Here is a 12,500-nt window from a genome sequence, read left to right on the forward strand (position 1 = left end):
TCCTTTAACGCACTCTGTACCCCCCTATATGCGTATACTGTACCTCTGTGATCATGTACACTGCACTGTGCGTGCACACATCAGTGTGTGTGTCTGTGTGTGTGTGTGTGTGTGTGTGTGTGTGTGTACAGTACATGTCTTGTACATCCACATGTCTCTTTGTGTGCATGGGTGCGTGTGTGTGTGCTTGCGTGCATGTTTGCATCATGACGGTAATAAACAGAGGAAATGGGAGAAAATAAAATAAGCAAAGCAGTGTTTTCCTGGAACACAGTCAGTCAGTCAGTCAGTCATAATGTACTGTAGTCCATCTCTAAAGACAGCCACGGTGACATCTCACTGCTAACCTCCACCATCCCAAGGGTCTGGAACACAGTCAGTCAGTCATAATGTACTCTAGTCCATCTCTAAAGACAGCCACAGTGACATCTCACTGCTAACCTCCACCATCCCAAGGGTCTTTCACGTGCATCACATCAACTGTATAGTACTATCTGTACGTTTCACTGCATGGAGTCCCTCTAGCAACTGAACAATGCAAGCCCATGGTACTGTAGATCAACTGAGCATCCATTCATCACGAGTCCATATAGTCTATACTCGCATTTCCACCTGTCCGGGGGTGCGCTACGGGGCGCGACTCCATCCCGTATAGCCCATACATGGGCAACTGGCAGCCCGGGGGACACATTCATAAAGTTAACATGGCTATAACTAAATACACTTGAAATTAAATTAAAAAAAATGTTACTTTTCAGGATTCCAATTCAAAAATAGCAAAAAAGCTTGTTTTTTTGAGTGGTGCAACCACTCCAAGGAACAGCAATGTCTGTGGGGCGCTGTTGTGCTAGAAACAGAGAGAGAGATAGTGTTGCACTGTTGCCAGAGAGAGAGAGAGAGGTGTCTGCTAAATGCTAATTCCCCCACACAGTAACTCTGTCATTTCTCGACCGTTTCGGACACGGGGCGGCTCGCCGGAACCGGGCTGGCACCCTGGGCGCGTTCCTGTGGGTCTGGAAGTTCCGGGGGCCCACTCAGTTCACACGGGTGTGATTTTTTTTTACTACAACAGTAATGTGCAATGCGGCCCTCTGGAGTGAGTGCATGTAGAAATATAGTGCCATGTCTTTATTTTCTAGAAGATAGTCAGAGTGCCATGTCAACATTAATTTTAATGACACTACATTCAAAAATCCAACTTATTTTTTAATGTCCACAAATACAGTATATAACCTTTTCCCTTTTTGTTAAATATTTTCTTTCACCTTGTTATAATGATCATTAGACCCACCTATCTCCCAGACTCCCTCAGCCTCCATGCAGTCAGAGTTCAAAGTTTTAATGAATGTAGAATTATGTGCAGGATGAAATTTACATACAAATGTGAGGGGCTTCATTTATTTGACTACATTTTTTTAAATCCTCTCTCTCACACCTGTGTGCCAGTGATCACCCTCCTTTGTGCCTATGTTGGCATCGGTGCCAAAGGTTGCCTACGCCTCTGGCCTACAGGACTGCAACAGATCATTTAGCTTAACCACTTTTACCCTGGCGTATAAAAAAAATAAAATTTATCCTGTTTTCTGGTAATGCGATATTTCTTTCTTTCCTTTATGTTCAAAAACTAGAGCAGTTGATCTTAAACCTTCTGTCTTGAAAAAAAACATACATATTTGTCTCCACCAGGCCGAAGGCATGGGGAGAGAGTATGTTTTGCACTCCGTCCGTCCGTCCGTGTGTGTGTGTGTGTGTGTGTGTGTCCGTCCGTCCGTCCGTCCGTCCGTCCGTCCGTCCGTCCTTCCGTCTGTGACCAGCTAATCTCCGGCACCGTTAACCCGGTCGATGCCAAATTTTGCACTCGCACTCCCTGGATGCCAACGATGAACCTCTGCCCCAAAATTTCCAGAACGGCCTGTTATAGCGCCACCAGGAGGCCGCTTTGTGCAAAACAAGTTTTTGGACAGTACACCTACAGATTTTGTCCAAACATCACGCAAATTGGTACACAGTCTCTCTAGAGCCATTCAACGAAACGGGTCTTTCAGATTTCTCCGACTCCATCCTGATTGGCTAAGATTGGCTTCCACAGTTCGCAGGAGTGCTCAGTTTCAAACAAAATGCTGCAAATCATGAACACATCGTGTGATTTCCGTGAAATTGTGCACACACATTCCCACTAGGCCGAGGAAGAAATGCCAAATGAACATTTTCAACTCAGCCTCATGGTGGCGCTATAACTGGCCGAAAAGTGTTTTTACCTCTAACTGCACGGATCTGTGGATAACTTTGTATGCCAACTCCCTAGAGGCCAAGGAAAAACCTTTGCCTGGAATTTTTCACATCTGCTCTTTATAGCGCCACCAGGAGGCCGACATATGTAAAACACATTTTGTAATATTACTCCTTCAGATTTTATCCAAATTTCACGCAAATCGGTACACATGCTCTTCATAGTCATGTGATCAAGACGGGTTTGTTTGATTTCTCATAATCCACCCTCAATAGCTACGATTGGCTTCTAAACTTTTCAGGAGTAGCCCGCTTTGTACCCATTTTGTACAAATCGCCACAACTACTCAACGCAGCGTCCGATTGTGGTGAAACTGTGCATGCATATTCCCACTAGGCTTTGGAAGAAATGCCACTTGACAGTTTTCAAATCAGCCTCATGGTGGGCGGCGCTACAACAGGCCAAGCCGCGTCACACACACACACACACACACACACACACACACACACACACACACACACACACACACACACACACACACACACACACACACACACATTTATATTGCTCCTAAACATTTTGCCAAACATCACACACACACACACTCCTATCCTCCTGGTGGAGACCTGTGCCCAGAAGGGCACTTTTTCTAGTTTAACCTGCTTTTAAGCGTTGTGACGAATGCCTATTTCAAGTGAAAATAATGAATATTTAGAGGCACTACTTTTTCCGACCAATAATTAATGAAGTAAAAATAGACTGGTGGAAGATACATTTCCATCTTGGTTTTAGAGATCACTGTGATTCTCTGCCTGCATCTACTGTACAGGTGACTCATATCATATGGGGGAAGCTTCCTTTCGTGGTTGAGAACCTCAAACTGAACTAGGGGGCGCTAGCTCCTCCTATATTCAGCTAATTAGTGTAGATTTTCGTCTCACACAAACATTAAATTCCCATTGAAAATGTACGTCATTTTACGTCGCAAGCAAATCGGCTATTTATTTTTCTTTTCTTTTTTTTTGTATAATTTTTATCCCACGATTTTGAAACCCATTTTTTCACCCAGTGTCAATTATCTAATGTAATCCTGGGCGCTTACACTTCCTCTGCCAACCTGGGGGGGCAGCGGACTGACATCATGCTTCCTTCTATGCATGAGGAGTCCAAGCTTCTTTTCACCTGACAGAAAATCGGCTACCCATTGGCAATGATTGGAGAATTTACATTATGTGTCTGAGCAAATAGACATGTTGCGTCATGATGACGTACGATGATAAGAGCGCCCCTCACTTCACATGGGTGTGATCTTTTGATATCTCAGCAGCACTCCGCTTGCCTCTATTCTATGACTTAACCACATTTCCCTGGTGTCACTATTTTGACCTTTTCTCCTTCTTGAAGCTTGACATTTCTGGGACAAAAGGGTGCAGCATTTCTACAGTATCTGGTTTTATACATTTGAGCCAATTGGAACCTGTATTTTTCTCACTTGAGCTTTAGTGATGCGACATGTGAGCTTGTAGATTGGCTATTTTTCCCCTGCGCAATTTTTACTTTGTCGCACGAGAACGTATAAATCAGCCTTGAGTGGTTAAACCTCGCTTTGAACAAAACACTCACATTCCATGGAAGAAGGATTACAGGCTTCTATTATGGCATAATTGCCATTTTTGTCAAAGAATCTAAAAAAGGTCTTTCCAAAACAACTCTTATTTTATGACCGAAAACAACATGTTTGAAAATGTTCTACATCATGTGATCTTATACTGCACAGCAGTGGCGGAAATAACTATCAAATGTTTTACTTAAGTAAAAGTATCAATACAGATACATACTGCAATGTAGAAAAAGTCCGGAATTCAAAATGTACTAGAGTAAAAGTACAAAAGTATTGGCATCAAAATGTACTTAACCCATTCTGGGCGGGAACCTTTGGTGTTAGCATTATGTTATGCTTTAGCTATTGAAAAATAGCAGACCTACAAGCTCGTAGCGCGCCACTCGGTGGTGCGCTATGAGCTTGTAGTCGTTCTTCGAAAAATCGAAGAACGACTGTCAGGATGTAGAAGACATTTTTAGAATCTGATCTCAGGTCAAAATGTACTTAAGGTACCAAACCAAAAGTAAAAGTACTCATTATGCACGCTATCCCATTTCAAGCTTTCAAATGTATAAAAATCTTTAGAAAATAGCAGATCTACAATAATTGTAGCTTGTCTATTTTCAAATGGCCGTAATGTACAATATATATTGAATGTATGTTTTGTAATAATCAAAATCTACAAAGTAACTTTTTCCAAGTTTTCAAATAAATGTAGTGGAGTAAAAGTACAATATTTGCATCCGAGATGTAGTGGAGTAGAAGTAAAAATATTTGAAATTGGAAATACTCCATTTAAGTACAAATACCTCAAAAGTATACTTACAGTGCTTAACCCATTTTGCGTGGGAACCCCTTTTGATGTTAGCATTATGTTATGCTTTAGCTATTGAAAAATAGCAGATCTACAAGCTCGTAGCGCGCCACCGAGTGGCGCGCTACGAGCTTGTAGGTCTGCTATTTTTGAAAAATCGAAGAACGACTGACATAGAAACATAGCTCTTTCAGAAAACTGTCAGGATGTAGAAGACATTTTTAGAATCTGATCTCAGGCCTAAATGGGTTCATTAAATGTACTTAGTTACTTTTCACCACTGCAAAGAAGGAAGACAGCTCTTCCCAGTGTTCTTTAGACATCGGTGCAGTGATTGGATGTTCTTTAGACATCGCTGCAGTGATTGGAAGCATTGATTTTCCTTCCATGCTGGATGGTTGAGCAATTGGTTCAAACCAAGCATATCTTTCATGTAGAGTGTTTGTGCTGAGAAGAATTTCAACAGGCCGCTGGGCTCGATTCTTTGTGTGCTCTGATATGCTATGAGCCACTCCGTTGTAGCGACCTTGAAGGCCCTGCGATACGATCAGTTTCCAGTCTGAAAGAATGATACGGTATTAACTATATCAAGTGAAAGAATGATATTTCTTATATCAAGTGAAATAATGATATTTCTTATATCAAGTGAAATAATGATATTTCTTATATCAAGTGCTGGGTGGCAAAAAACTTATTTCTGCCAATAAGGACTTGCTTGTTGGTGAAGCACTTTGTGAAGTAATAATATAATAAGACAACGGTGGGTGGCAATTGACGACTAGCTGCAGTGAAAAGAAAACTAAACAAAACCTACTCTCTCCCCATGCCTTCGGCCTGGTGGAGACAATAATTAAAATATACACATACCCAACAAGCTCACAATTGATTCACATACGCACTAAAGAAGAGTCACTATAATCATCTGGAGATCATTAATGCAATGCATTGGCTTATTTGAATTCAGTCTAAGTCCATATAGGCCAGTTCACTGTGAATGCAGTCTAAGTCCATGGCTATAGGCCAGTTCACTGTGAATTCAGTCTAAGTCCATGGCTATAGGCCAGTTCACTGTGAATGCAGTCTAAGTCCATGGCTATAGGCCAGTTCACTGTGAATTCAGTCTAAGTCCATGGCTATAGGCCAGTTCACTGTGAATTCAGTCTAAGTCCATGGCTATAGGCCAGTTCACTGTGAATTCAGTCTAAGTCCATGGCTATAGGCCAGTTCACTGTGAATTCAGTCTAAGTCCATGGCTATAGGCCAGTTCACTGTGAATTCAGTCTAAGTCCATATAGGCCAGTTCACTGTGAATTCAGTCTAAGTCCATGGCTATAGGCCAGTTCACTGTGAATTCAGTCTAAGTCCATATAGGCCAGTTCACTGTGAATTCAGTCTAAGTCCATGGCTATAGGCCAGTTCACTGTGAATTCAGTCTAAGTCCATGGCTATAGGCCAGTTCACTGTGAATTCAGTCTAAGTCCATATAGGCCAGTTCACTGTGAATTCAGTCTAAGTCCATGGCTATAGGCCAGTTCACTGTGAATTCAGTCTAAGTCCATGGCTATAGGCCAGTTCACTGTGAATTCAGTCTAAGTCCATATAGGCCAGTTCACTGTGAATTCAGTCTAAGTCCATTGGCGGATCTACTAAAGGCAAGAGCAGGCAGCCGCCTACCATGGCTACGTTTCTGCCTCCCCTCGAGAAACTGTTTATTTAAAATGATATGCCGCCTATAACCGTTACTCAAGGCGGACAGACAGTGTATCAGACAGAATAATACACATCTATTCTCTGTGTGTCCTACGTCGCAGCGTGTCTGGCGGGGTTTGAGTCTTTTCGAAATGCCCCCCTCACAGTGACGACGAATAAGGACCACACAGCACACACACATCCCGACGTCACCTCATTCTTCATTTGATTGTTGAGAAGGCAGAGCAACAGAGACACAGCAGCACCTGAGAAAGAAAAAAGTTTGTCCAGGCCAGGGTAAACTTATTTTAGATGAGAGGACACCTAAACCTGTGCGGTAGGGTAGGCTACCACCACGGCACTGCTTACATCGGCTGACGGGCAGCAATCACACCAGCCCCGCTCACCACCACCACCCGCGCTGGGGAAGAACCATACTGTAGGTCCGTCCTTGCCTGTCGGTCTCTACAGAGACAATCGAGTTTCTATCAGCTATAGAGGAGCTACCAACAACAACACAGCTAACACAATTTCTAGCTACTGAAATCAATTAAAAATCAATGGGAAATTACGCGCATAACAAGCAGCTGCGGTATCTTGGCTTCAATATAGCATTTTTTTAACAAGACTCGGTTTTGACGCTTTTTTCCCTTTTTCTCTCATGTAGGCTCCATTATATCTGGTGCAGTGCTTGTGGTTCATGAAAGTACAAAATAAAAATGTTGTTGTCATCATTTAGCAATCATCTAACTGTCTATTGTAGGCATTTGTAGCCTATAAGAATATAAGCTACAGCTACAACATAAATATACATTGTATTTCGGACTTTCGGTAACTTTTGTCTATCAATCTGGGGGGGGGGGGGGGTGCCTGCCTACCTCGTATTGGCTATGCCTTACTCATAAAGAATTCCTGGCTGTTAACATTCTCTCACTGTTTTAGGTCACTGCAGACAGCTGGCCTTCATCAGAATAACTGGTGATAACAGAGAGAGAGAGAGAGAGAGAGAGAGAGAGAAAGTGGGACCGATTCTAGAAAAAAAATTGGGGTTATGAAGAGGAAAGGTTGTACAAAAAAGAAATAGGTATTTGTATTGACTTTATTGCAAAGTAAAGATGATTTAAGACCAGGAGAGCTATTACTCCCTTCCTTCCTATATCCCTGGTGAAACTGTTAGCATAACTTAATTTCAAGACGCATTGCCGATGTTTAAACACCGGCCAAATGTGTCTCTCTCAACAGCTCTGCTTTGTGTGCTAACGTTATGGCATAAAGGAGAGAGAGAGAGAGGAGGGATGTACCGTAAATCAATCGCCATTTGTTATAAAGCCTTCTGCCTCTGAAGCGTTTTGGAATTTTAAACGGAGGGGAAGAAAAAGGCAGCGAGAGGAAGTTGTGAGAGAGAGAGAGAGAGAGAGAGAGAGAGAGAGAGGGGGGGGGGGGGAGAGGGAGAGGGAGAGAGAGGGAGAGAGAAGAGAGAGAGAGAGGGAGGAGAGAGAGAGAGAGAGAGGGAGAGGGAGGGAGGGAGAGGGAGAGAGGGAGAGAGAGAGAGAGGAGAAAAAGCAGGCGAGGAGGAGGAAGAGGAGAAGAAAGAAGAGAGGGAGGTTTTGTGGAGCCGCAGCACTGAGGTGCATTGTGCGCTTCTACCCCTCCTGTGACTCTGTCCGGCTCTCCTTCCTGTCAGTCCCGTAGGAGAGACAGACTTCCTGTCTGTCTGTCTGTCTGGTGGTGGGTGTGCGTGTGTGTGTGTGTGTGCGTGTATGTGTGTGTGTGAGAAGCGCTCTGTTCTCGTCCGACACGCAGGGGGACAAATAATAGGACGTGGTCCACTCCTTTTCAGCATCTTTCAGAGCACGAGACTCCATTCTAGATTCATTCGAAAACACACCCGTCCTTGTTTCTGGTGACGGATACTGTCCTCCTAATATGTGAATTACTTTTTTTCATTTGTTTTAAATATTTTGGAGGGATTTGTATGGATCCTTGTTCTTTTCATTTTCCAAAAAACATTACAAATACATTAAGAAAAGTAATGTAAAAAAACACGGCCCCCTCACGTATTAGGATGGAAGTATGAGTCAGTAGAACCTATGAGTCTATCATGGTTAAGAGGGAGTTTGAGTTTGAAGTTACAATGGGTTTGTCTAGGAACGGGGCAGCTATGATGAATATGAAATATCTAAATACCGAATCGAGCAACTTAAAAACTGTCTGCCTGGGGTGTTCACATAAGCCTGAACTCGTAGATGATAAAATGACCCCCCAAAAAATGTGAAAGCGAAATACCCCTTTAACTTCCTATTTATCGGTATCACACTGAACACTTTCTTTCAATGTTGTAAAGAACCTAAATATTTTAATGTGGGGCTTTTTTTTTATTGATTGATTATTTTATTAGACAATAACAAATGCAACACAGTACATGGTACAGTCAAAGCACATTAATCCAAAAGGATAGCACCGAAAAAAGACCTTGCAGTCTTGTTTCCATTCGGGTCCCATGCATTCATTCACAACACAATAATGACAATAATCGAGATATCTCAAAAACATGATAACTATGTATATGTACAGGTGGAGTCAAAAAATCTAAATACAAATAAATCACTCGGAGGAGGGTATAAGGAGGTTGGGCAGTCATCTTCTTTCATTTTGACCCGCTGACATTGACAGGTGACTTTTCGGACCGGTTTTAACCCATTTTGACCTGAGATCAGATTCTAAAAATGTCTGTTTGAAAATGACAGTTTTCTGAAAAAGCTATGTTTCTATGTCAGTCGTTCTTCGATTTTTCAAAAATAGCAGACCTACAAGCTCGTAGCACGCCACTCGGTGGCGCGCTATGAGCTTGTAGATCTGCTATTTTTCAATAGCTAAAGCATAACATAATGCTAACACCAAAAGGGGTTCCCGCCCAAATAGAAAGCCAGTGATTTGTTTGTTTTGGCTCCCAGTCCCAAACTATGGAATGAACTACCTATTACAATCGGAACCAATCTGCCGCCGCAGTCTTTACTTACTTTATTTGTTTATTTGGACAGGACAATGCATATTAATGGACGTCACATGGACGTAAATACACCGGATATAGCACAATTTTCATCCGCAGTCCTCACAAGAAACACAAAACGGAAAACAGACAGGCAAACAGTGGAATACATTTACATAACATTACATAGGGAACACAGCATAAAAAAGAAATACACCTAAAATAATCATGAATGGTTGCAGCTTTGGTTTTCAAGCAACCATTTTTTCAGATTCAATTTAAAAGATGGAAATGTAGCACAATCCATCAGTCTGAAAACCCACCTCTTCGGACTCCACCTCAGCCCGTAGCATTGGCCTTATCACTTGCCCTATAGCCTAAGGCCAGAGGCTAATATACCCACCACGGCCCACCGGCAGGCTCCGTCCAGCCACAGGTGTTTAGCATCACCGCGCTAGACCGGAGGCTGCATTGTAAATATCCCTGCACAGCTTTATAGGGCCATAATGAGCTATAGGCTGATTTATTATATGGGTCGGCTGGTGTGTGTGTGTGTGTGTGTGTGTGTGTGTGTGTGTGTGTGTGTGTGTGTGTGTGTGTGTGTGTGTGTGTGTGTGTGTGTGTGTGTGTGCGTGTGTGTGCGTGTGCGTGTGTGTGTGTGTCATGATGGGCAAAGGGCTGCTAATTACCTTTAGATGCTTGTCTGGTGTGCTTTAGGTCTTCTTGACCTACAGTATATATATATGCTCACTTCTCCCGTCGTTCATGACCGTTATTTCTGTTTTTCTCGAGTGTGTATTGTTGTGTGTGTGTGTCCTCTACTGTATGTGTTTCTTTATGGCTTTTTTCTCATGCTGACACCAGCGGTGTTTTATGTGTGTGTGTGTGTGTGTGTGTGTGTGCGTGCGCGCGCCTCTCTCTCCCCAGAGTAAGTCGGTGTCGTCGACAGACAGCCAGCCGGTGGAGGAGCGCCAGGGTCCGTCCGGAGGATACTCCTCCTCGCAGGGAGGCGCCGAGGCCAAGAGGAGGCGCTGTGACGACAAGGAGTCCCTCCCGCCCCACTCCTATGTACGTCTGTGTTTGTGTGTGTGTGCGCGCGTTTACTGTTTATCTGTGCACATTTGTGTGACAGTCACATTTTTGCGTGTATCTGGCGTGAGCCCTACAGTGCCTCTGTAACTGCGTAATGGTATAGGTTTATTTAATATCCCCCACTGTAAAACATAGCAAAGATATCCAGAACCATGAACTTATATGACTTATAAGATCAAGATTTAAAAATAAATAAATCACATTTGCGTGAAATGAGGGACGCCCACTCTGGCTGCCACACTGCCACTATAGGAGACATGAATGCAGTGTGTTATTGTATATAAATAAAAATGCTCATGTGAAGTGAGTAGTAGTAAAGTAAGTAGCCTTGCTGAGCCATGAGGCCCATAGGGCAGGAGCCTATCTCCTGTTTCTGTAGCGTGAGGCAGCTTGATGTACAAGTACACCCCCTGGACATGACGCTATTATGTCGCAGGGACTTACCCCCAATCCAACCCTTGATGCTGAGTGTCAAGCAGGGAGGCACTGGGTCCCATTTTTTAGAGTCTTTGGTATGACCCGGCCGGGGATTGAACCCCGACCTCCTAGTCTCAGGGCGGACACTCTAACCACAAGGCCACTGAGCTGGTCATGTGAAGTGAGGGGCGCTCTTATCATCGTACGTCATCATACATCAACATCATCATACATACAACCCCCCCCCCCCCCCCCCCGGGGCACGGGGTTTCCTCGTCATAACTCCACGGGTCCGCCTGCAGTCCCTCCTCTGACCAGTAGGGCCGAGTACTTCAACGTTGGAGAGCCAGTGCTACATGCACAAGCCAATCAGCTGCTCTGGGGGCTTGGCTAGAACAGGCTGGATGGATTTAATGTCCTAAATACTATAGTACAGTGGTTCCCAACCAGTGGTCCGGGGACCGCCAGTAGTCCTTGAGGGGGTTCCAGGTGGTCCCCAGCTAAATGATGGAGAGTTCAGTTCAGTTCAGTTCAGTTCAGTTTTATTTTGGTCATAAATACAAAAACAAAAAAACATTACATTACATGTATTCAATTCATCGTGTTTTTGTTACACTTAGACCAAAAGGGTTTAGGCTGAAGCCAATGGCTTATTGTGCCTATCCCAGGGGGGGAGTGGGGGGGACATAAAACTGACAGAGAAACAAAGAGAAGAAACAAAAAACATGAAAAAAACAAACAAAAAAACAAACAAAAAAATAAAAATAAAAATAAAACAAAACACACAGGAGAAGACAGATTTGATCACACAGAATCCAGAGTCGCACATGAGAAGAAGTTATTTATATGGTTATTATATAGTTATTATATTGCTTTATCATAATAATTGTGTACTAATATGATTAAGATATGATTAGTAAATATACTAGGTTATAATAATGTTCTATACTTATCTATTATTTTAGATTTGTACATTCTTTTAAATGTATAAATTGAGCTACACTTTTTCAGTTCATTGTCTAAGCCGTTCCACAGTTTCACACCTCTTACGCTTATACATCTCGCTTTTTTGTTGGTTCTAGCCTTAGTCCCCCTGAATATGCCGAATCCCCTAAGATTGTACCTGCTCTCTCGAGCCTCGAACAACTCCTGGACACAGGGCGGAAGCAGTCTGTTATGTGCTTTATACATTATAACTGCTGTTGAGAGGTCTACCAGATCATGCAATTTTAGGGTGTGTGACTGAATAAAAAGTGGATTTGTTGGTGCGTAATAATCGGCGTGATTTATAATTCGGATTGCTTTCTTTTGGAGAAGAAATATGGGGTTGATGTTTGATTTATAGTTGCTCCCCCATACTTCCACACAATAACTGATGTGCGGAAGTACGAGGGAGCAATACAGTAAGTACAGTGATTTCTGGTCCAAAATGGGTTTCATCTTATACAGTATTCCGATAGTTTTAGAGATTTTGGTTCTTAAATTGTTTATGTGTGTATGCCAGTTAAGTTTGTTGTCAATTATAATTCCTAAGAATTTACTGTCTTGTACTTCGATTTCAACATCAGCGAACTTGATTTTGATCTGTTTGTCTATTTTCCTATTTCCAAAGATGATGAATTTAGTTTTGCTTAAGTTTAGTGACAGTTTATTAATATCAAACCAT

The 12,500-nt window shown here is 42.7% G+C and overlaps 1 protein-coding gene across 1 annotated transcript in view; it reads left to right on the plus strand.

Annotated features, from left to right (window-relative positions):
* Window positions 1-12,500, plus strand: part of tle2b (TLE family member 2, transcriptional corepressor b) — a gene marked incomplete at its 5' end in the record, with an annotated part of 110,024 nt that overhangs the window by 57,807 nt on the left and 39,717 nt on the right. The window contains one exon of the mRNA XM_079531793.1: window positions 10,253-10,393. Within this exon, the coding sequence (XP_079387919.1) occupies window positions 10,253-10,393 (141 nt within the window). The remainder of the gene's footprint in view (window positions 1-10,252; window positions 10,394-12,500) is intronic.

The sequence above is a fragment of the Electrona antarctica genome, assembly GCF_951216825.1.
Source record: "Electrona antarctica genome assembly, contig: scaffold_240, whole genome shotgun sequence".
NCBI lineage: Eukaryota > Metazoa > Chordata > Actinopteri > Myctophiformes > Myctophidae > Electrona > Electrona antarctica.